The sequence below is a fragment of the Scyliorhinus torazame genome, chromosome 4 (genome assembly GCF_047496885.1).
Source record: "Scyliorhinus torazame isolate Kashiwa2021f chromosome 4, sScyTor2.1, whole genome shotgun sequence".
Taxonomy (NCBI): domain Eukaryota; kingdom Metazoa; phylum Chordata; class Chondrichthyes; order Carcharhiniformes; family Scyliorhinidae; genus Scyliorhinus; species Scyliorhinus torazame.
The window spans coordinates 206926158-206951854 of record NC_092710.1 but is presented as its reverse complement, the minus strand read 5'-3'; the positions used below and the strand labels follow the sequence as shown (position 1 = coordinate 206951854).

The 25697-nt window shown below is 48.3% G+C and overlaps 1 protein-coding gene across 4 annotated transcripts in view; it reads left to right on the top strand.

Annotated features, from left to right (window-relative positions):
- Positions 1 to 25697, top strand: part of LOC140410715 (A-kinase anchor protein 7) — a 287628-nt gene that overhangs the window by 224903 nt on the left and 37028 nt on the right. Inside the window, exon 9 of one of the 4 annotated variants that reach the window (XR_011940714.1) lies at positions 8098 to 8193. The exons of 1 other annotated variant lie outside the window; for it this stretch is intronic. Coding sequence is in view for 2 of the 3 variants with exons in the window: in XM_072499161.1 (XP_072355262.1) it covers positions 8098 to 8279 (182 nt within the window). In the remaining variant the exon portion in view is untranslated. Of the gene's footprint in view, positions 1 to 8097; positions 8686 to 8907; positions 9194 to 25697 lie in introns of those variants that run through there. 2 more of the 4 variants (XM_072499163.1, XM_072499161.1) reach the window with 2 other exon arrangements.

The following is a 25697-nucleotide window of genomic DNA, read 5'->3' as shown; positions in this document are numbered from 1 at the left end:
TTGACCCAATGACAATTAGGTAATAGTGACATAATTCCAAGTCAAGATGGTGTGTGACTTGGAGGGGATCTTACAGGTGGCGGTGTTCCCATGCATCTGCTGCCCTTGACCCTTCTAGATGGTAGCAGTTGTTTGTTTGGAAGACAGGAGTTTCTGCAATGCATCTTGTAGATGGTACACACACAAAGAACAGTACAGCACAGGAACAGGCCCTTTGGCCTGCCAAGCCTGTGCCAATCATCATGCCCGTCTAAACGAAAACATTCTGAACTTCCAGGGTCTGTATCCCTCTATTCCCTTCCTATTCTAGGGATGTAGAGGAAAGGATGGCGAAGATGATTCTGGATAAGAGCGAAAGTAACAGGGTAGTTATTATGGGAGACTTTAACTTTCCAAATATTGACTGGAAAAGATATAGTTCGAGTACAATAGATGGGTCGTTTTTTGTACAATGTGTGCAGGAGGGTTTCCTGAAACAATATGTTGACAGGCCAACAAGAGGCGAGGCCACGTTGGATTTGGTTTTGGGTAATGAACCAGGCCAGGTGTTGGATTTGGAGGTAGGAGAGCACTTTGGGGACAGTGACCACAATTCGGTGACGTTTACGTTAATGATGGAAAGGGATAAGTATACACCGCAGGGCAAGAGTTATAGCTGGGGGAAGGGCAATTATGATGCCATTAGACGTGACTTGGGGGGGATAAGGTGGAGAAGTAGGCTGAAAGTGTTGGGCACACTGGATAAGTGGGGCTTGTTCAAGGATCAGCTACTGCGTGTTCTTGATAAGTATGTACCGGTCAGGCAGGGAGGAAGGCGTCGAGCGAGGGAACCGTGGTTTACCAAGGAAGTGGAATCTCTTGTTAAGAGGAAGAAGGAGGCCTATGTGAAGATGAGGTGTGAAGTTTCAGTTGGGGCGATGGATAGTTACAAGGTAGCGAGGAAGGATCTAAAGAGAGAGCTAAGACGAGCAAGGAGGGGACATGAGAAGTATTTGGCAGGAAGGATCAAGGAAAACCCAAAAGCTTTCTATAGGTATGTCAGGAATAAGCGAATGACTAGGGAAAGAGTAGGACCAGTCAAGGACAGGGCTGGGAAATTGTGTGTGGAGTCTGAAGAGATAGGCGAGATACTAAATGAATATTTTTCGTCAGTATTCACTCAGGAAAAAGATAATGTTGTGGAGGAGAATGCTGAGCCGCAGGCTAATAGAATAGATGGCATTGAGGTACGTAGGGAAGAGGTGTTGGCAATTCTGGACAGGCTGAATGGGATTTATCCTAGGATTCTCTGGGAGGCCAGGGAAGAGATTGCTGGACCTTTGGCTTTGATTTTTATGTCATCATTGGCTACAGGAATAGTGCCAGAGGACTGGAGGACAGCAAATGTGGTCCCTTTGTTCAAAAAGGGGAGCAGAGACAACCCCGGCAACTATAGACCGGTGAGCCTCACGTCTGTAGTGGGTAAAGTCTTGGAGGGGATTATAAGAGACAAGATTTATAATCATCTAGATAGGAATAATATGATCAGGGATAGTCAGCATGGCTTTGTGAAGGGTAGGTCATGCCTCACAAACCTTATTGAGTTCTTTGAGAAGGTGACTGAACAGGTACATGAGGGTAGAGCAGTTGATGTGGTGTACATGGATTTCAGCAAAGCGTTTGATAAGGTTCCCCACGGTAGGCTATTGCAGAAAATACGGAGGCTGGGGATTGAGGGTGATTTAGAGATGTGGATCAGAAATTGGCTAGCTGAAAGAAGACAGAGGGTGGTGGTTGATGGGAAATGTTCAGAATGGAGTACAGTCACAAGTGGAGTACCACAAGGATCTGTTCTGGGGCCGTTGCTGTTTGTCATTTTTATCAATGACCTAGAGGAAGGCGCAGAAGGGTGGGTGAGTAAATTTGCAGACGATACTAAAGTCGGTGGTGTTGTCGATAGTGTGGAAGGATGTAGCAGGTCACAGAGGGATATAGATAAGCTGCAGAGCTGGGCTGAGAGGTGGCAAATGGAGTTTAATGTAGAGAAGTGTGAGGTGATTCACTTTGGAAGGAATAACAGGAATGCGGAATATTTGGCTAATGGTAAAGTTCTTGAAAGTGTGGATGAGCAGAGGGATCTAGGTGTCCATCTACATAGATCCCTGAAAGTTGCCACCCAGGTTGATAGGGTTGTGAAGAAGGCCTATGGAGTGTTGGCCTTTATTGGTAGAGGGATTGAGTTCCGGAGTCAGGAGGTCATGTTGCAGCTGTACAGAACTCTGGTTCGGCCGCATTTGGAGTATTGCGTACAGTTCTGGTCACCGCATTATAGGAAGGACATGGAGGCTTTGGAGCGGGTGCAGAGGAGATTTACCAGGATGTTGCCTGGTATGGAGGGAAAATCTTATGAGGAAAGGCTGATGGACTTGAGGTTGTTTTCGTTGGAGAGAAGAAGGTTAAGAGGAGACTTAATAGAGGCATACAAAATGATCAGGGGGTTGGATAGGGTGGACAGTGAGAGCCTTCTCCCGCGGATGGAAATGGCTGGCACGAGGGGACATAACTTTAAACTGAGGGGTAATAGATATAGGACAGAGGTCAGAGGTAGGTTCTTTACGCAAAGAGTAGTGAGGCCGTGGAATGCCCTACCTGCTACAGTAGTGAACTCGCCAACATTGAGGGCATTTAAAAGTTTATTGGATAAACATATGGATGATAATGGCATAGTGTAGGTTAGATGGCTTTTGTTTCGGTGCAACATCGTGGGCCGAAGGGCCTGTACTGCGCTGTATTGTTCTATGTTCTATTCATGTATTTGTCAAGATACCTCTTAAACGTCGTTATCATATCTGCTTCCACCACCTCCTCCTGCAGTGTGTTCCAGGCACTCACCATCCTCTGTGTAAAGAACTTCCCTCGCACATCTCCTCTAACTTTGCCCCTTGCACCTTAAACCTATGTCCCCTAGTAATTGACTTTACATAGATAGAGTTTACAGTGCAGAAGGAGGCCATTCAACCCATCGAGTCAGCACCGGCTCTTGGAAAGAGCACCCTACCCAAGGTCCACACCTCCACCCTATCCCCATAACCCAGTAACCCCACCCAACACTAAGGTCAATTTTGGACACTAGGGGCAATTTAGCATGGTCAATCCACCTAACCTGCACATCTTTGGACTGTGGGAGGAAACCGGAGCACCCGGAGGAAACCCACGCACACACGGGGAGAATGTGCAGACTCCGCACAGACAGTGACCCAAGCCGGGAACCGAACCTGGGACCCTGGAGCTGTGAAACAATTGTGCTATCCACAATGCTACCGTGCTGCCCTAAGCTTCTGACGATCCACTTTGTCCATGCCACTCAATTTTGTAAACTTGTGTCAGGTCGGCCTTCAACCTTTGTCGTTCTATTTCCATTGTACATTGGTGGCGGAGGGAGTAAATATTGAAGGTGGTGGATGGGGTGCCAATCAAGCAGTTACTTTGTCCTGGATGGTATCGAACTGCTTGAGTGTTGTTTGTTTTTATAAATTTAGGGTAGCCAATATTTCTTTTCCAATTAAGGGGCAATTTAGCATGGCCAATCCACCTAACCTGCACATCTTTGGGTTATGGGGGTGAAACACACGCAGACCTGGGGAGAATGTGCAAACTCCACACGGACAGTGACCCAGGGCCGGGACTCAAACCCGGGTCCTCAGCGCTGTAGTCCCAGTGCTAACCACTGCGCCACATGCCGCTCTCTGCTTGAGTATTGTTGAAGCTGCACTCACCCATGCAAGTAGAGACTTTTCCTGACATGTGCCTTATAGATGGTGAACAGGCTTTGGGTCAAGGAGGTGAGTTTCATTCAAAATTTCACTCATTTGGCTTCATCCAAAAAGCATTTCTGAAAGTAAAATTAGCTTTATCAACTGCCAGAATCACCAAAACTAGTGAATGGTAACATCAAGTATTGTGTAAAATGCTCTAATTTTGCTGTTCAGATGAACATTGAGGTACTTGATCTTTGTTTTTGTAGTTTATGACATCATTCGAGCACCTTATCATATTACAGGTATCCCCCATTTAAAGCACGTCCAAATAGCGTTTTCATTTTAGCAGAGTTTGCAAATTGCAGAACCTACCCCAATAGCATTGCTTCCATTTTTATTTTTGCCGGTTACTGAACACATGCCAAGAACCAAGTTTCAACCTTGCATGCTCAGTCTGCTTCTTTATACATGCTGCTGCTTCGCTCACTGCCTCTACCAACTTCCTCGCTCAAACATTCCAGCTCACCTCCTCTCTCGTCACTTCTTTCTCCTGCTTCCCACTCACTGCTTCCCTCTCCCATCTCCCCTCTTTCTGCTTCCCTCTCCCAATTCCAGCTCCACTTGCTGCATCCCTCTTCAGACTGACTGACACTTGCTTGCCAACCCTCTCCCAGTCGCTGCCCCGCCCTCCCTTCCACTCAATGCTTCCCTCTCCCCAACCTTCACTTCTTCCTCCTCACTGCCTCACTCGCTACCTCTCTCCCAAGCCTTCACTGTGAGCAAGAGAGGGGTGGCGAGAGGCAGCAAAGAAGGTGTCAGGGGGACAACAACGGGGAGGGAAGCGAGAGGGATGAGTTGAGAGGGGCTGGCAAGGGTGTGGCCGGCAGAAGAGGAAAGTAGTGAATAGGAGGGAAGTGATGAGTGGGAAGCAGTGGGCCAGAAGCAGGGAGCGAGGCGGCGAGTGGGTGGGGTATGAAGCTATGAGCACGGGGCAAATAGAATAAGTAGTAGAGTTTAGTAAGAGTAGCAAGCAGAAAGAATATTTGGCTGGTTAACTTCAAGGCAGCCAGTGGCACAGTAGCACAGTGGTAAGCACTGTTGCTTCAAAGAACCAGGGTCCCAGGTTCGATTCCCGGCTTGGGTCACTGTCTGTGCGGAATCTGCATGTTCTTCCTGTGTCTGCATGGGTTTCCTCCCACATGTCCCGAAAGACGCGCTGTTAGGTAATTTGAACATTCTGAATTCTCCCTCAGTGCACTCGAACAGGCTAGGTGTGGAGACTAGGGGCTTTTCACAGTAACTTCATTGCAGTGTTACTGTAAGCCTACTGTTATGGGCCAGGGTTTAGAGAACCCCAAAATGTATCAAGGAGTTCACCTGACCCACAATTTTTATTAGATTATGGTATGGGAAGCACACGGCCCACTCTACAAGTGTGGTAGAGCAAAAATGGAAAAGTATTTTTTTCAGCAAAACAATGTTTATTCTATGAACTCAAGTTAACCTTATTAAAACATACAGTGAACATCTTAGCAACTATTAATTCAAATACAACCCCCACAGACTAAAATACTAAGTAAACCTTTAAGCTTTCCTTTTAAACATCCATACGACTTAAAAACAAAACCTTTATCAGAAGCACATCAGGTTAAAGTCACTACTGAAAACATTTATAATTCTGAATTCACGAAATGATCAAAAGATTGTCTTTTGATGGCAGAGAGATCAACAGTACAGCTGCTCTGTCCGGCTTCAGCTCCCACACTGAAAACAAAACTAAAACACACCCTGCAGCCTGCTCAAAAACGAAAGTAAAAAGCTGACAGACAGGCCAGCTCCACCCACTCTCTGACATCACTGCAGTAGTAAACACCCATTTCTTAAAGGTACTCTCACTACAGATATTTATATACACACCCATTTATAAACACCCATTTCTTAAAGGTCTCTCTCATGATACTACTTGTGACAATAATGAAAATTATTATTATTATTAACCCAACCTTATAATGCTTTCTTATGTCAAAGTGATTTTCGTGTATTCATTTCGCCCAATGTACGTCAGAAACGCATTAGGAGTGCTAAGTGAGGGCTAGCTGTACTGACCTGCAGTTAGTCCCAAGTACCCATTCATCTTGTGTCATATTTAGGACATACATGCATAAATTCTTTATGCATTGTGTCAGATATGAATTGGTTTATAGGAGACTAAGTTATGCTCAATTAACAATGCAACTCACTTCTAAATTTCTTGTAATCAGAAGTAATACAAATGAATTATTCTACCTCAGGTGGACTTGTGAATTTTAAGTATAAGGTAATAAGTAGTTTTCCCATGAAGAACTAATCTGTTTTGAAAGTGTGATACTTACTGAACAGTGTAATTATCTCTCACATAATTCACAAGCTGAAACAGCAGGTTCTTCATAGCTTTCCCCTTTACATGAATGTGATTGTCATTCCTTTTCGGAACTACATTTTGCACTGTGCTGTAAAGGTCAGCTCTGCATTGTCATAAACCTAGCCAATCTCACTTATCTGAGGCTTTCTTCGAATTGCTAATCTCCCTTTTAATACCTCTACCACTTTAATTTAAGTGGAAGGTAAACATTGTTCTGATTACATTCTGAAAAGTAACAATCATGTTTCTATCTCCTGGGAATAAGAGTGTGATTCAGTTTCTGCACTGTAACATAATTAAAGTCTCCATAGTGCCAGATGACCATAGGCTGCTTTCCCTTTTGAGGGGGAGAGCTGACTGGTGGTGGTTTGACCTGAGGATCATCACACCTCAGGCAAGGTTGAGAATAACCTCAGCCAGTACAGGAATTGAACCCACACTTTTAGCCTCACTCTGCATCACAAACCAGCGGTCCAGCCAACTGAGCTAAACCAGCTGCTGTGCAGTAATTGTTCGCTCAATCGCATTGGCCTTCCAGGTCCATGTGTAACCACAAAGGCAACATTTTAACAACAAAAAAATTTTAATAGCTGACTGATAGATTTCCGCAAACCACTTTTTGTAGATAATAATAAAACCTAATTTCATATAAATGGAACCATGTTTTACTGCGTGATGTTAAAAAATATTTTTGGGAAAGCACTTAGAAGAACAGATTTGACTAACAGCCTGTTCTTCATGGGGATGTAATCAAAATTTGTAAAGAGTCCAGAAAAAGAGATAATTGCTGTCAGCCTGCACTTTGCAGGTGCAAAGAGCAGTCCTGTGGCCATATTTGCTCAAATATAAGGGGTGGGATGCTCTGTCCCGCAGCACCATATTTCTGCCTCACCCCGCTGGCGGGATGCTCCGTTACACCGGCCGATCAATGGGGTTTCCCCGTTGTGGGGCAGCCCCACGCCGTCGGGAAACCCCCGGGCTGCCGGCAAAACGGAGCATCCCGCCGGCAGAGAATCCCGCCAAAGGCATTTAGAATGCTGGCCATGAATAGCATAAACCTTAGTGTAAACTCATGTTGATGATCTCAATCTCCAGTTTGCTGAGAGTACAAATGTAGTCATCTGAATTGAAAAGAAATCTGCTGGTATGCTGTTTGATAAGGCTCACAATATTGGAAAACTGTACGGAACAGTGGGCAATCCAGTCACTTTTTCCATCTGTGGTTTAAACCCAGCCCTGATTAATGGGGTGAAGTCTCTTCCATTTGTTTTTTTTTTGAGAAAATATTTTTATTGAAGCAGTTAAAATTTTAACAATTTTACACATCAAATTTTCAACAAAAAGAAAAACACAACAATATAACCAACAAACCCCCCGAGCTCAAAACCCCAGCCAACATGGCTTACACAAACAGTGCCACCTTCTCCTGCCCTTTCTCGTCTTTCTCTTCCCTTTGTTGGCCAGGAGGTGTGGGATTAATTTGGACAGCCTTAGATCCATTTTTATTGGGCTGTACAATTCAGAACTATAAGCTCAGCTCAATAGTGAAAATTAAAGATGGTGACTTAGGTGAGTGTTTAATGACGAACACTTAGTGCCTGAACTGAGAAACGCTTCATTCCTCAGCACTGGCATTCATACCCATCAACCATGGTTAAAATGTGACGTTTAGTATTGGATCTTAAATGGAATTTTCATTTAGGGGGAAAAAGAAATCTTAAAATATAGTTTACATGGAAAACTGTGAAATACTGTATTAATGCTTCATCATGTAAGTTGATTACGTAAGCTTGATCATAAATAAGAAATAATGCTGTACTTCTGTGAAGCACCTTGAGATGTTTCTTCCATCTTGAAGGTGCTATATAAATGCAAATTGTTGTTGCTGAATGTGGTAAAGAATAGTGCACTCTGCTCTGAAGGCGGTACCTGACCTGTTTTGTTTGTTGTGGTGTGTAGGAGAAAAGAAAGAACCTGATGAGGAAGAACTGGTCAGTCTGAGTAAACGACTAGTGGAGACCGCTGTGATTAAGGCTGTACAGCAGTACCTAGAGGAAACACAAACTAAAGCAAATCGGAACAAAAATGGGCAGAAAATAACATTTAAAGACACTGATCCAAACAATGGCAACAAGAAATGAAACGTTACACTTGAAAACACGTGCTTAAGTGTGTGCAGAGAATATTTTTACGAGTACACATGATCATTATCTCGAGCTTTCAATGTACCACGGATGAGCAAGCTGGGGGAAAAATTTTAATTGAAATGAAAATAATGAAGACCTTCGCAATTTATTCTTCCGACTCACCTACTGCACAAAAGCATGACCTTATGCCAAATGCTTGTGTTTGGACCTCAAATGTGACAAAATTCCCTCATGTATCGAAAATATTGGTTTGGTTCTTCTCAATGTCACCAATTTCATGGATTTAATTTGTACAACTACAATTCATTTTATTGTAGCAGCAAAGGGAGTGAAACACAATAACACAGAATAAATCGAAAATGATTGAAGACAGTCCATATGTAAACCTGTTTGAGCTCTTGCAACAGACTAAGCAGATTTATTCATTTCACAAAACTAAGTTATATGTAAGCTGAATTGGCTTATGCGCATGGATTCTACCAATATTTATTTATGATAATGGTTGTGTGTGTTGTGGCACAGTCTACATTGCTTTTACAATTTTTAAAAAATTTGAATCATAAGTATTAGAATTAAATCAACTTTTGTTAAATGAAACACATTTTTATCTTTTCTTCTTCAGGGAAAAAGCACAATTCTGACGTAATTAGGAATGCTCTTCAGAAAGAAACCATTACAGTACTGTGCAAACTTAATCAGATAAAAGAACTGTTGTCGCATCCAGGGACACACATCAGAATACAGAGGGAAATGGCTATTAACAGCACTGCCATGAAGCAGTGATAAGCAGCAGGATCTGTCAACATTGGTTCTTATGGCTTGTAAAATGGAAAGAAAAATACAGTAATAAAACCTCGGGAAAAGGGAGCTGAGGTCACTCAAAATTAAACAAGAATTTTTCAACATAATCCTTATTTTGTATTCCAACAACTTCAATTAGAAAGTTTAATGTTCAGTATTGCTTTTTTGACATTTGCTCAGCATATGTAATATTGTAGCTTCTAATTCATTTGAAATATATTTGTTAATATATAGATGTTATATATTCAAAACTATATATCTATATACATATTATTTTTTGCATACTTTATCCATTTGACTGTTGCCATTAGTGACCACACATAAATTTTAAACTGTCAGTGTGAGGTTACCTGAGAAAAGTAGCATTTTGTTTCTGTGAACAAATTAAGCCAACAGTTATATGGAAAGGAAGCTATTCCGTAGAGCACTCATTTCATTTGCATTTCCTTCAGACTAATTTGCATAGCTACATTAGTACAGATCCTGATGAATCAATAGTTAATTTAATTCATTCAATGTAACCTGTCTCGGCAAGCTGTACTAGTGTACAGTCTATTAAATTCCCAGCAATGAGTTACAACTACTTTTTGGCACTTGAGATTGAAATACAGGGCGCGATGTAATGGCCGAGTTGCACTTAAGCGAGAGCGCGGTGAGGCTGTTAAATAGCGGGAGAGGCCAAAAACCACAACGGGCGCCGATCCTTTTGGATGTAACCAGTCCGCTCCCCTCGGCAAAATCCGGATCTCACCTTTGCGTGGCGAGAAACCAGTAATCACCACTTCAGGCCAATCTCCATACAATTAACAGGAGTACGGGGGGGGGGGGTGGTTGCGGAACAGGGGGCTGGCCGCCTATGGTCTCAGTTGGGGGGGGCGGGGTCTAATCACCTGCGGGTCCACCATGCCAATTCCTGGATCGTGAACACCCGTTCCGGGGGCAAACCTAGCCCATGTCTGTCTGCCCCACCGACCACCCATAACTCCCACTGACCGCGGTGACCTCTGGTTGAAGGCTATTGCTAATACGGAATTGGCAATCATAGTTACGTGAGCATCTCACAGTTCCCAAGTGGGTCCCTGTGGGTAGACGGCCCTCTGGGCCCTCACCCAAGCGGCCCGGTAGCATGTGGGAGTTATTGCCTAGCATCCGAATCAGCAAGGTCAGCCGGTGGTCAGACTCCTGGGCACATCCCCCAGCGAGGTGGACATTCTGCCTCGATCCTCTTGGCCCTCACTGACTGCGCCATACCTTGGACACCTCCACTCAAGCTGCTGACGTCGTGCACCAGGCTCGCCACTGCCATTGCCACCCTAGCAGTGTTGGCCTTGGTGCTGGTGCCACTCATTGCTGGTGCGATCTCCTGCGCCCGTAGCCTCTGTGACTCCAATTGGCTATTGATCTGCTGTTGGGTTGCGGATATCTCCCTCTAAATACCACAGCCGCACCTTACAGTCTGCATCAGCTCCACATAAACCTGGTCCAGAGGCTCAGCATCTGACTGCAACCCAGCTGGGTCCTGGGATCCAGCAGACCTCCGACTGCTGTCTCGCCTGGGCATTCCTGCCTCCACCTGATGTACATCTGCAACAGTGTGGTGCTCATCAGATTGTGCCCAGAAGTCAGACCACGATCGTTGCCCACCGATGTGCATGTTTGCACTGGTGGAGGGTGGGGATGACATCTGTGCCGTGACTATTATGGTGGCATCCTCGGAGCTCGCCTCGGTTTTCTCATGGGAGGCGGGAAGGAGGGAAACCACCCTGGTTGGGCCAGTGCTGTGGGCTGGAGGTCCTGCGGGAGGATGAACACCTGGTCAGTGGGAGAGATGGGTCAGTGTGTGTTGCGGCCGATGGATACTCACCTCTTCAACATGCGCCGACTTCCTCGTTGGTAACCGATCTGTTCTCGGCCACCCCATCACCTCCAGTGTCCGTTCCTCATAGAGAATGAGGATTCTGATGTCCGGCACTCCGCCCACCGTCTGGGCCCTCTCCCGTCGGTTGTAGGCCAACCTCTCCTGTGGTAACATAGGGGGGCATCATTAGCCATATGTATCGTTAATCACTGGCGGGGGGGGGGTACAAACTCACCTTATGCGGCCCGGTGCAGGCCGTTGACCTTCTTACACCGCTGGGTGCCGGTCCTCCTGGTCACGGTTCCCGAGCTGATGCTTCCTCCCAAGCGATGGTGGCTGCCCCATGGCTGACCCTCATGGACCCATCTGGCCTCCGCTACGTCCAACAGACATCACCAAAACGTGGGGCTGCTCTGCGAGTGGAGTAGGGATATCTGTGCAGGAGCAGTTTAAGTGCTGCTGTCACTTGTTAGCATGGTGCTGGCGAGTGCAGTCTTGGCTGAATCAGCTGGTAAACTATGATTTGTGGTGAGAATCCCGTGGGGCCTTGTTAAGTGGACCAATTAATATTTTATAGCGGTGACAACCTCACTGGGCCGAGCGTCGGGGAGCTCGTGGCATTTCCCGCTCGCTGCCACACTTAGAAACCTTTCCATTCAATCGTGCCCATATTATCTGCCTCATTTGTATATGCACAACAGTCAGTAGATATTAAACCAATGAAAAAAGATTCAGGGTCGTCATCCTTGGGAATGCCAACAGGGCAAACAGGAATATTGGATTTACAAGTAGTAAATGGAAACATTTCAACATTCTTTACAACCTATACCAAATAAGGGTTAACTTAAATTGTAGTTCATTTTATCCGTCTAAATTATTATTGGATAATATAATTTTGTATTTCATATATGCTGCGATATTTAAACATTTGATTTTAAACAGTTTTAAATGTTGAATTTTCTACTTCACAATTGCCATTAGCCAAACTTTTGCTGATATTTTAAAATGAAATAGGTGTGCAGGGGTAGATTAAACTGCTGTTTCATGAGCCATTTGTATTCCAATATAGCTTTGAACGCCAATTTAATTTCCAAGGGGCAGCAATGCATTGACTGTCGTCAAAAGGCTGAGGGAAGCTTTTTACCTGCGATTGGTGGTTTAAATATTTATTTTTTGAGAGGAGTAAATCAGAATGGCAAAAATGTGATTTAGCAATATGGTCAAAGCACTGTGATTCATTGTTCATTTACTTTCACTACAAGCTCTTTTCTGCTAACACTTTAGAGTCAATTAACGTAAACCAAGGGAGTAATGATTTTAAGAGCTTGAGTCAAATACAGCAATCATATAATAATAAAAGGGCAAAATACTGCATTTGCTGGAAATCTGAAATAAAAACAGTAAATGCTGGATAAACTCAGCAGATCTGGCAGCATCTGTGGAGAGAGAAACAGGGTGGAATTGTCCCAAAATTTCAGAGTGCTGGAACAAGTGAAAAAAGCTGTGTGAAACTTGCTGAATTCAGAGGCGCCTTTTTTTCATCTGATTAAACAGATCTCTGTGCAATCTCAAAGCGCTGATTAGGATCTTGCAGCTAATTGTGGGGGGCGCGGTAGGGGACACCTAAACACGCCGGCAAAGCTGGGATTTTGGCGTGGCAAACTCAAAATTTACATTAAAGGCCCCCACCCATCCTAATCAGGACCTGTCCTCGACCACCCCATCACCTCCAAGGTCCGTTCCTCATAGGGAATGAGGACTCTGATGTCCGGCACTCCGCCGACCATCTGGGCCCTCTCCCGTCGGTTGTGGGCCAACCTCTCCTCTATGGTAACATACAGACATCAGAACCCCCCACTCCTCCCAGCAGTCAGGAGGAACACCCCCTCCCCCCAACCTCCACACAAAGATCAGGGCAACACCCACACCAAGCAAGCATCACAGTAACTTCAGCACCCCCCCCCCCCCCCCCCACCTTGCTGGCATCAGGGCACTCCCCTCACTGGCACCGCCAGCTCTCCCCGTCACTAGCACCGTCCTCACCTCCCTTTACAGTCTCCACTTTCCCAATCTACCCCAACGCACACACAACCCCCCCCAACACTCATTGGGCTTCTCCCCCCCCCCCCCCACACCACACATAAGGGGAACCCCCTGCCCCAATGGTGCTCCCCAGATCACCTGCCCTGAGAGTGCCAATCTGTCACTGGCACCCTGGCAGTGACAGGGAACTGCCCGACCATGTCCCTCACCACTCTGGGGCTGTACTCACGCCTGTGCCCCGGTGTCGCCATCATGACAAGTTTCTACTTTTGAAAACCAGTAGTGATTCGCGCCAGCTTAACGTCATATCCCCAGTGGGCTGATGCTATGGCGTAAAGCCATTTAAGTATATTTAAATTGATAAAAATTCGGGCAGCACGGTGGCGCAGTGCCTCGCATTGCCGCCTCACGGTGCTGAGGTCTCAGGTTCGATCCCGGCCCTGGGTCACTGCCCGTGTGGAGTTTGCATATTCTCCCCGTGTCTGCGTGGGTTTCACCCCACAACCTAAAGATGTGCAGGTTAGGTGGATTGGCCACGCTAAATTGCCCATTAATTGGAAAAATTAATTGGGTACTCTAAATTTATTTTTTTTAATTGATAAAATTCCTTGAAATTATATTCACACTCTTTCTAATCATGAACCTGGTCATGTTACTGGGGAGGCGGGTGGGTATGGATTACTAATGGCTGTGAATGCATGGAAACTGGTCTAGGTAAGCTCACAGCATTTCAGCGTGGAGAGAGACACTAAATAAACACATGCTTGAGGATCAAGTGCACAAAAATGATTTTCATAGATATGAATAGTTTCTTCAAAAAAAACATAATTCAGTTAATGTTCAAGCTAGAATATTATTTACATTCCTTTCTTGATATTGTCATTATTGAACACAGAGCATGTTTTTCTCAAATTATATCACCAAATAAAATGTATCAAAATGTGTTATATACCTTTTAAACAGTGATTTAAATTGAGGCCAGGCAAAGGAAGTAAGTTTTGGAAGTTGAAGTTGTACATAAATTTTAAAGTGTTATTATAGGTTTGTGATGTGATTACTGATGTCAGCTAATGGTTTTTAAGTATGATTGTAAATTGTTTTGAAATAAAAATTATTCCATTTTATTTATCGTTTGATTTGCATGTCATTTATTGAACTATCGCAAAGCACAGCTGAATAATTTTTAAACAGGATATGCAAAATTTGTTCACCATGTTTTACAACTATTATATGGAAAATGTTTCAGCGTGTTTACTAAGATTGGGTTTATTCCAAACCTCAAGCAAAGGCTTTTGACACTCAGATGATAATTTTGGTGCTTCGTTCTGCGATTAATTATTTTTGTTTTGCTTTTCACTATAAATAATATGTTGACTCTTGTGTTGCCTTATGTTGATTTCTGCGTGCTACTTATAAATTGTTTCAAACTTTTTAAAAATTCATTTAACTGGCTCAACCTGCATTTATTGCTCATCCCTAGTGGCCTTTCAGAAGGTGATGGTGAGCTGCCTTCTTGAACCGCTGTAGTCCCTGAGGTGTAGGTACATCCACTGTGCTGTTAGGAAGGGAATTCCTGGATTTTGACCCAGCGACAGTGAAGGAATGGCGATATATTTCCAAGTCAGGGTAGTGAATGACTTGGAGGGGGACCTCCACGTGATGGGATTCCCAAGCATTGGCTGCTCTTGTCCTTCTAGTTGGTAATGGTCATGGGTCTGGAAGATGCTGCCTCAGGAACCTTGGTGAATTCCTGCAGTGCATCTTGTAGATGGTAGATATGGCTGCAGCTGTGCATAAGTGGTGGAGGGAGTGAATGTTTGTGGAAGGGGTAGCAATCAAGTGGGCTACTTTGTCCTGGATGGTGTTGAGCTTGAGTGTTGTTAGAGCTGCACTGCTCTAGGCAAGTGGAGAGTATTCCATTACACTCCTGACTTGCGCCTTGTAGATGGTGGACAGGCTTCGGGGGAATCAGGAGGTGAGTTACTCGCCATAGCATTCCTAGCCTTTGACCTGCTCTGGTAGCCACAGTATTTATAAGGCTAGTCCAGTTCAGTTTCTGATCAATGGTAACCCCCAGGATGTTCATAGTGGGGGATTCAGTGAAAGTAATGCCATTGAATGTCAAGGGTCGACGGTTAGATCCACTTTCGTTGGAGATGGTCATTGCCTGACACGTGTGCCACGAATGTAACTTGCCATGTGGCAGCCCAAGCCTGGATATATTGTCCAGGTTTTGATGCATTTGGGCAAAATATCCTTCCTCAGGTGTGGTGGCCAGAACTGCTCACAGTATTCCAAGTGCATTTGGTCATGAACTGCTTCAGTATCTGAGGAGTCGCAAATGGTGCTGAACATTGTGCAGTCATCTGCGAACATCCGCACTTCTGACCTTATGGAAGGAAGGTCACCGTGAAGCAGCTGAAGATGGTTGGGCCTAGGACACTACCCTGAGGAACTCCTGCAGTGATGTCCTGGAGATGAGATGATTTCTTCCTTGGTGCCAGGTGTGACTCCAACCAGCGGAGAGTTTTCCCCCTGATTACTTTTTATTTTTAATTCCCAATTAAGGGGCAATTTAGCATGGTCAATCCAGCTACTCTGCATATCTTTGGGTTGTGGAGGTGAGACCCACGCAGACACAGGGAGAATGTGCAAACTCCACGTGGACAGACCGGGAGCCCCTTTGATTCCCATTGACTCCAGTATAGTTAAGGCTCCTTGATGCCATACTCGGTCAAATGCTGCCTTGATGTCAAGGGCAGTCACTCTCACCTCAACTCTGGCATTCAGCTCATTTGTCCATATATTAACCAAGGCTGTAATGAGGTCAGGAGCTGAGTGACCCTGGTGGAACCAAACTGAGCGTCCGTGAGCAGGTTATTGCTGGGAAAGTGCCACTTGATAGCACTGTTGATGACTCCGTCCATCACTTTGCTGATGATCAAGAGTAGACTGATGGTAATTGGCCAGGTTGGATTTGTCCTGTTTCTTGTGCACAGGGCATACCTGAGCAATTATCCACTAGCTGTAGCTAGTGTTGTAGCTGCACTGGAACAGCTTGGCCAGGGGTGTGGCACGTTTAGGAGCACAAGCTCAAAACTATTGTCGGAATATTGTCAGGGCCCATAGCTTTTGCAGTATCCAGCACCTTCAGCCGTTTCTTGATATCACATGGAATTAATCGCATTGGCCAAAGACTGACATCTGTGATGCTGGGGACCTCTGGAGGACTTTATTGTTCAAAATTATATTTGCACAAGTAGAAAAAAACCGAAATAGGCATTTGTGTTGTGTTACTTGTATTTTGTGTATTGAATATAACATTTTGTGTGTGATTACCAAGTTATAACAAGTATCATTAGGAAACAGAAGGCCCAATACTGGAATGGGGGCAGAAAGCAAATCAAGCGATTCAACTGAGATCACCAATTCAAGCTTAGTGAAATTAAAATGTGTTTTACTCCTGCTGTGAAGGATCTGATATTCCATGCGATTGCATTCTGCCAAACGATCTTTCATTGACAATGGGAATGAACAAGAACAATGACATGTGGGACGAGAGAGAAGGCCATGGAATAAACGGATGGTGGCCAAGGGTACCAAGTTGTTGAGTGACAGGAAACAGAAGTGGTGAACATTTTTTATTCCAGACCTGAGGAAGAGTGGGGTCCCCGAGGGGTCAGGACTAGAGCTAGCATCCCATGATAGGATAAAGGGGAAAAAAGGAAGTTTCAGAAGTGGTGAAAACCATAAACAATTCAAATATACTTAATGAAAACAGGCGCAAGATAGTGAACATTCTGGATGATTCTTTAGTCCATGCATTTGAAGAGTCCAACCACGTGCAGAGCAGGAGGTGGTGCCGGCTATGCGTGCCACCCAAGCCAATGCCTCACAGGTGGCGTCCATGGTGGAGGCCTTGGGGGCGAGGGTATCTGCATGTCCAAGGCCGGGGGCATTCTGTCTAAGCGGTGGCTGAGGCCCAGGACAGGGTTGCCCTCTCACAGTCAGCCATGTGCCAGAGCCACCTGGGCATTGCAGCGCCGCTCCTGAGCGTGGCCCAGTCACAGCAGGCCATGGCTGAGAGCGGCGCCGGCATTGCTCAAGTGCTGGTTGATGTGGCACAGACGCAGAGGGAGGTGACCCAGTCACAGAGGGAGATGGCGCAGTCACTGGCTGCTGTGGCACAGACCCAGAAGGTGGCGGCACAGTCACAGCGTGATGTGGCACAGTTCCACATGGAGATGGTTCACTCCCTCTGCTACAAGGCTGCAAGCGTGCGGACCCTGGTCGAGACCAGAGCGGGCTTCCAGGACTGGCATTGCCAGCTGGCGGGAAGCCTCAGGGGATAGCTTTGCTTTCACCCGCGTCCATGGAATAGCCCGGGGGCCATCAGGCCCCCCAAGGGAGGAGGAGGTGATGGGGCCCATGCCGGTGACTCCCGCAGGGGAGGTGCTGGAATACCGCAGCACCTCAGAACCCCCACCCCTCCTGTGTCTGGTGCACCTAGCGGGCAGCAGGAAGAACAGGGTGGCACCATACCACCTGGGTCACCCAAACAGCAGCCGGGCCCATCCAGCGGCCCCAGAATTTGGCTGTCAAAGGGGACCCAATCGCAGAGCAGGAGTCACAGCAGGCCGCCTCCACTCCTGATGTACTGTCTGGGGATCAACCTAGATGTAACGATCGGGCCAGTTCGGCCAGAAAAGTAGACACCAGTTAAGCTGGCACGGGTGCAGCACGCAGTTTAGCGATAGCGGCTAGAGCATGTATTTGTAAATATGATTGCACATTAAACACTTGTTCACAATGTTACAACCTGCCTCGGTGCTCAGTCAGGAAGGTGTGAGGGGTGGGCTGCTATGGACTGGCTGCAGATGGCTGCTGGGAGGGGAAGGGGGGGCGGTGGGTGGAAGTTTGGGGTGGGCTTGACATAGGAGTTCAGCCAACGCTCCGGTGTCCCACCCCATCCCACATCCCCCCCACCATCCCCACCCCCGCCATCCCAGGGATCCGATGGGACCATATGCTGGAATGGCCAGTTTGCATGCAGGGATCACCCAGCACGTCACCCCTCTGCTGTGTGAGGTTGTGGAGGACACAGCAGGCGACCATGATGCGGGCGACCCTCCCAGCACAATACTGGAAATCTCCAGAGCGGTCCAGGCACCTGAACCGCATCTTCACGATGCCAAAGCACCGCTCAATCACACACCTGGTCGCTACGTGGGCATCATTATCGCGAATCTCTGCATCGGTCTGCGGCCTTCGGATAGGTGGCATCAGCCACGACCACAGCGGATAACCCCTATGGCCCAGGAGCCAACACACCAGCCGTGGTGCGCTTCAAAGAGGCTGTGAATCTGCTGCTTTAAAGGTGCCATATGTTGTATTTTTGGGCAACTTTTGCCTACGAGGGGTGCGGGGGGGAGGGGAGCCCCCTCTCGTATGCTCTTTTTTTTCTTTTCTCTTTTTTCTGCTGTTGTTGGTACCTTTCGTCATGTTCTCTGGGTGTGCTGGAGCCTTCATTGTGACATAAAGGTGGCCGGTAAGCAATGGGGATTAAAGATGTTGGGTTTTTTTTTTAATGTCTATAGTTTTTATGTTTGTTTCAGGTGGGTGATATACGGGTACTGTGTTACTGTGTTACTATTTTATTAATGCTCAGAAAGGGACGTGGGTTAACACTTATCTGTGTACACAGCTGGAACTGTGTTGTACCTGGAGCAGCCTCGCGTTGCTGTTTGATGTTTCCATCTTGTTTGATCTTTCCCATTTTAGTGAGACTTCTCCAGTGGGTCGGAGTGGGGGATGGTGTGCTGGGGAGTGGGGCGATGAGGTCGGGGAAACAATGGGAGTGAGACAAGTGGGCGCCGGAGGGAGATGAGTCACCGGGCTAGCAGATTGGCTAGTCAAGGGAGTCAGGTGGGGGGGGGGTGGGGGGGTGAATACAGCCAGTAGATGGCAGGGGTGGGGCTATCGGGAGATGTAGCGAGGGGGGAAGGGGGGGGGAATTATTCTGCTGACGTGGGAGGGGTCTGAAGTAGGTAATGGAGAGGAGGTCGGGGGTGGAGGCGAGCCAAGAGCGGCGCGGCGCATGGGCCGGGGGCGGGCCCAAGAAAGGTTATGGCTGACCAGTGTGGGGGGGGGGGGGGGGGGCGGGGGCGGTGTGCCCCCCAACCAGGCTGATCACCTGGAATGTCAGAGGACTAAATGGGCCAGTCAAAAGGGCACGTGTGTTCGCGCATTTGCGGGCTCTAAAGGCGGACGTAATTATGTTGCAGGAAACACACTTGAAAGTGTCTGACCAGACTAGGCTAAGGAAGGGCTGGATCAGCCAGGTCTTCCACTCGGGCTTGGACTCTAAGTCCAGGGGGGCAGCAATTATGATCAATAAGCGGGTTCAATTTGAGGTGGAGGGCATAGTCGCAGACGGCGGGGACAGATTCCTTATGGTAAGGGGCAAGCTGGAGGGGAGAAGAGTGGTGCTGGTGAACATATATGCACCAAACTGGGACGACGTTGACGTTATTAAAAGAGTGCTGGGGAAGATCCCGGACCTAGACTCACGTAAGTTGATGATGGGGGGGGGGACTTTAATACGGTCCTTGACCCGGGGCTGGACCGGTCATGTCGCAGAACGGGCAGACTCCCAGCAATGGCAAGGGAGCTGAAAGGGTTCATGGAGCAAATGGGGGCTGTGGACCCATGGAGAGCCAGACAGCCGACGGGAAGGGGCTACTCGTTCTACTCGCATGTTCATAAAGTATACTCTAGGATTGATTTCTTTATCTTGAGCAGGATCTGTGTAGGGGAGGTAAAGAATACGGAATACTCGGCAATCACTCTTTCGGACCATGCCCCACATCAGGTGGACCTGCAGGTCGGTGGGGCGAATTACCAACGCCCGCAATGGAGGTTAGACGTAGGACTGTTGTCGGAGGAGGGGATATGTGAGAGACTGCGGAAGTGTATGCAAAATTACTTGCAGGTGAATGATACGGGGGAGGTTTCAGCAGCGACCCTGTGGGAGGCGCTGAAGGCAGTAGTGAGGGAGGAGCTGATCTCAATTCAGGCTCACAGGGATAGGGCGGACAGAGCAGAAATGGATAGATTGGTCAAGGAGATTCACCGGATAGACGAGTAGCATGCGGGGTCCCAGGGGGAGCCGGAGGAGATAAAACAGTTCCTGGACGGACTAACCTTCCCAAAAGTAGGCGGGGGACTAGTGGACGGGCTTGGGGCCCCGATTAGAGCGGAGGAGGTACAGGGGGGCCTAAAGGCCATGCAGTCGGGGAAAGCCCCGGGACCGGATGGATACCCAGTAGAGTTTTACAAAAAGTTCTCGGAGATAGTGGGACCAGTCCTGACGGGTTTTTAATGAGGCGAGGGACAGAGGGACCCTTCCTCCGACGGTGTCGCAAGCCACCATCTCGCTGATATTAAAGTGGGACAAGGACCCGGAATCCTGCTGGTCATACAGGCCAATCTCTCTGATCAATGTGGACGCCAAGGTCCTGGCCAAGGTCCTGGCGATTAGAATTGAGGACTGTGTACTGGAGGTGATTGGGGACGACCAAACAGGGTTTGTGAAAGGCAGGCAGATGACAGCCAACTTGAGAAGATTGCTTAATGTGATCATGATGACGGGCAAGGAGGTGGAGGTAGTGGTTGCAATGGACGCTGAGAAGGCCTTCGACCGGGTGGAGTGGGACTATTTGTGGGAGGTACTCGGACGGTTTGGGTTCGGGGAGGGACTGGTTAATTGGGTCAGACTATTGTACCAGGCCCCACAAGCTAGCGTAAGGACGAACAGGATAATGTCAGATTACTTCAGACTACATCACGGGACCAGACAGGGATGCCCACTCTCCCCGTTGCTGTTCGCGCTGGCCATAGAACCGTTGGTGATTGCACTGGGGTGGAAGGGAATGACTGGGGGGGGAGGGGGAGGGGGGGGTGGGAGAGCACAGGGTCTCTCTATATGCAGATGATCTGCTCCTGTACATGTCGGACCCACTGGCCCGGATGGAAAATATACTGGAAACATTGAGGAAGTTCGGCCGGTTTTCAGGGTACAAATTAAATATGGCCAAGAGTGAGATGTTTGTGGTGCAGGCAAGGGGCCAGGAGAATAGACTGAAGGAGCTGCCATTTAGGCTGGTTGGGGAAAGTTTTCGGTTCTTGGGGATACAGGTGGCACGAGACTGGGGCAGGTTACATAAGTTAAATTTGACTAGAGTGGTGGAACAAATGAAGAGGGAGTTTCAGAGATGGGATGCAGTCCTTCTTCAAAAGGACCGGCAAAATCATCATGAGCTTTGTCTGGGCGGGAAAATCCCCGCGGGTGTGGAAGGCGATGCTTGAATGGAGCCGCAGTGAGGGGGGACTGGCATTGCTGAATCTGACAACTACTACTGGGCGGCTAACGTAGCCATGATAAGGAAGTGGATTGTGGGTACGGGGTCTATCTGGGAGCGGGTGGAGGCGACTTCGTGCAGGGGCACCAGTTTGGCAGCCCTGGTCACGGCTCCCCTACCGCTTGCGCCGGCCAGGTACTCCACCAGCCCGGTAGTGGGGGTGGCCCTGCGGATTTGGGGCCAGTGGAGAAAGCATGCAGGGGAGGTGGGGGCGTCGGTCTGGGCTCCAATTTGTGATAACCATCGATTCGCCCCCGGGAACATGAATGGAGGGTTTCGAACATGGCGGCGGGCTGGAGTGAGGAGGGTGGGCGATATGTTCCTGGAGGGGAACTTTGCGAGTTTGAGGGAGTTGGAGGAGAAAGCTGGGCTGGAAAGGGGAAATGACTTTAGGTACTTACAGGTGCGGGACTTTGTACGCAGATAGGTCCCATCCTTCCCATGCCTCCCACCAATAGGGATCCAGGACAGAATAGTCTCGAGAGGAGAAGGAGGAGAGGGTAGAGTCTCGGATATTTACAAGGTGCTCATGAAGGGGGAAGAGTCCCAGACGGAGGAACTGAAACTCAAATGGGAGGAGGAGCTTGGCGGGGAGATGGAGGATGGGCTGTGGGCGGAAGCCCTGAGTAGGGTAAACTCAACCGCAACATGTGCCAGGCTCGACCTGATTCAGTTTAAGGTCATTTACCGGGCCCACATGACAGTGGCTCGGATGAGCAAATTCTTTGGGGTAGGGGACAAGTGTGCTAGATGCGCAGGAGGACCAGCAAACCACGTTCACATGTTTTGGGCATGCCCTAAGCTTAGGGGGTACTGGGAGGGATTTGCGGGGGTCATGTCCCGGGTGCTGAAAACAATGGTGGTGATGAGTCCAGGGGTGGCGATTTTCGGGGTTTCGGAGGACCCGGGAGTCCAGAGGGAGAAAGAGGCAGATGTTCTGGCCTTTGCTTCCCTGATAGCTCGGCGGCGAATACTGCTGGCATGGAGGGACTCAAAACCCCCGAAGACCGAACTTTGGCTTTCGGACATGTCAAGTATTCTGGGTATGGAAAAAATCAAGTTCGCCTTAAGGGAATCTGTATTGGGGTTCGCCCGAAGATGGCAACCATTCATCGACTTCTTCGCGGGAGAGTGAACGTCAGCGGGGGGGGAGATAAGAGTAGAGTAGGAGGGATAAATAGGCGGGCAGTGTCTATGGGGGAGGAGCGGGTATGTGCATTATGGTTTGGTTGAAGTGTTGGTTTTCCGTTGATGTTAGCATATTTCTGTAATCTGTAACAGTTTACAATGCCAAAAAATATCTCAATAAAAATTTTTGTTAAAAAAAAAGAGGCTATGAATCGCCAGGTGTGCTGGAATGAAGGTGTCATGCACACTGCCTGGGTATCTGGCGCAGACGTGCATGATGCGCATCTGATGGTCACATATCAGCTGCACGTTCATTGAGTGGAAAGCCTTTCAGTTTATGTAGAGCAGCCTGCCATCTGCAGCTGCTTGTAGGGGGACATGCATCCCGTTGATCACCCCCTGGACCCGGGCTCCTGGGTGATGCCGGGGAGCCCCGCTACCCAAGCATCCTGATGGGCTCGGTCCACATTTAAATGGATGTATTGTGCCAACCGGGCATATAGGGCCTCCGTGATAGCGAGGTCTGTGAGATCCCACACAGGTCCCCAGTCGGCGCCTGGAATGACCCCCTGGTATAGAAGTTCAGGGTGACCGTCACCTTGACAGCCACGCGAGGCCTCATGCAACGCCAATTTTGCACCTCCCCCTCCTTAGCCTGTTGGATGGCTGGCTCTCCATCCTGGTGGCTGCCTCCTGTTCCTCTGCTGCATGTTCCACTGCTGCAGCTGTAATGCATCCCCCAGGGCTGCGGCAGCTAGGAGGAAACCCACCATTGCTGGTTGAATTCCAAAATCCAACGCTGGGATTGAAAGGCCGACATATTAGAATGGTGCGTGCTGTCGTGCCCAACAAGGTCCAACAGGCTACATGGTGGCCCCGGTTGGCACTGCAGGCTCTACCCTTGCATGCCCCCCCCCCCCCCCCCCCCCCCGCCTCCCTCCCATTCCCCGCATTCATGACCCCGTCAGTACCCGGCACCGTGGGGGCCTCTGGCCCTGGTATCCATCTCTGCTGCCAGGGGCACTGTTGGCTGGTGAAGTTCATGCCAGCGGTATGCCCTGTGCTCCCGTCTGGCACCCCCCTGTAGGGGCTACTGTGGGCGTTGCCCTACCAGCAGGTGGCAGCTGGTGGGGGGGAAGGATACGGCAGAGGGTAGGGTCGGGGTGGTTGCGTGGGTGGCTGGAGTGCGGGTTTAGTGGTGGGTGGGTGTGGGGGCTGGGGTGTGGGAGTGGTGAGTGGAGGGAGGGGCTGGGGTGCAGGGGTGGGGTCACCCATATGGCCGGTGGTCACTCTGCAGAGCCAGAGGCCAAGGTGGGCGGTCAGTGGGGTGCGCAGCAAGATGGCTGCCTTGCAGGCTGTGGCAAGGCGGTTCGTGCCTGGACAGCACCCCAGTCCAGTGGGAGGTCTCCCACACGGCCCTTCCCCTCATCATTCCCCCGACCTGGCAGGGCCACCCCCCCATCCCAGCCAGCCCAGCCAGTGTCAGGCCCGGCAGCCCACGGTGGCTCTTCTCTGTGTCCTACCTCCTCTCTCTCCCTCATTAACCGCAACACCTGTTTCTCGAATTTGAAAAGCACAAGTGAACCTCCCCGTTGGGAATTCACCCAGAGGACGCAGAGGATCGCGGAGGCCGTGGAGAATACCGTGTCAGGCCCGCTAATGATATGCCAACAGTGTTTACTGTACGTGCGGAGTGGTACGCATTGACACCGCTGTTGAAGCATCGGAGAATTACGGTTTGGCATGAAACTAACGCCACGATTTCACCGTCAAAATCAATTCTCAGCCCAATCGCATTCCCTGATTTCAATGTCAGTCGATGGAGAACCCCGCCCCAAATTTCTTTCCCAAGCAGATGCAACTTAAGTAAAATGAATGACACAACAAAAAGGAGATGGAAGTCCCAAACAAACTCAAAACCCCAGGATAGGCTGAGAGAATTGCATCGAGTTGACAGCTCAGAAATGGGTCATTTGGTGAACTAGGCCATGCCAAATGTTTATGCTCCACATAAGCCTCTTCCCACCATACTTCATCTCGCTCCAGCAGCATGTCCTTTTATTCCTTTATCTCTTTAATGTGGGAAATTGTCCATTTTAATAGGAAAAATAAAAAAAGATCGAAGTGTCCTAGTCATGAATCACAGGAGGCTGGTTTGCAGGTATAGCAATTAATCATGAAAGCTAATAGTATGTTATCACTTACTGCTAAGAGAATTGAATACAAAAGTAGAGAGAACAAAGAACAAGGAAATGTACAGCACAGGAACACACCCTTCAGCCCTCCAAGCCCGTGCCGACCATGCTGCCCGACTAAACTACAATCTTCTACACTTCCTGGGTCCGTATCCCTCTATTCCCATCCTATTCATGTATTTGTCAAGATGCCCCTTAAATGTCACTATCGTCCCTGCTTCCACCACCTCCTCCGGTAGCGTGTTCCAGGCACCCACTACCCTCTGCGTAAAAAACTTGCCTCGTACATCTATTCTAAACCTTGTCCCTCTCACCTTAAACCTATGCCCCCTAGTAATTGACCCCTCTACCCCAGGGAAAAGCCTCTGACGATCCACTCTGTCTATGCCCCTCATAATTTTGTAGACCTCTATCAGGTCGCCCCTCAGCCTCCTTCGTTCCAGTGAGAACAAACCAAGTTTATTCAACCGCTCCTCATAACTAATGCCCTCCATACCAGGCAACATTCTGGTAACTCTCTTCTGCACCCTCTCTAAAGCCTCCACATCCTTCTGGTAGTGTGGCGACCAGAATTGAACACTATACTCCAAGTGTGGCCTAACTAAGGTTCTATACAGCTGCAACATGTCTTGCCAATTCCTATACTCAATGCCCCAGCCAATGAAGGCAAGCATGCCAAATGCCTTCTTGACCACCTTCTCCACCTGTGTTGCCCCTTTCAGTGACCTGTGGACCTGTACTCCTTGATCTCTTTGACTTTCAATACTCTTGAGGGTTCTACCATTCACTGTATATTCCCTACCTGCATTAGACCTTCCAAAATGCATGACCTCACATTTGTCCGGATTAAACTCCATCTGCCATCTCTCCGCCCAAGTCTCCAAACAATCTAAATCCTGCTGTATCCTCTGACAGTCCTCATCGCTATCCGCAATTCCACCAACCTTTGTGTCGTCTGCAAACTTAC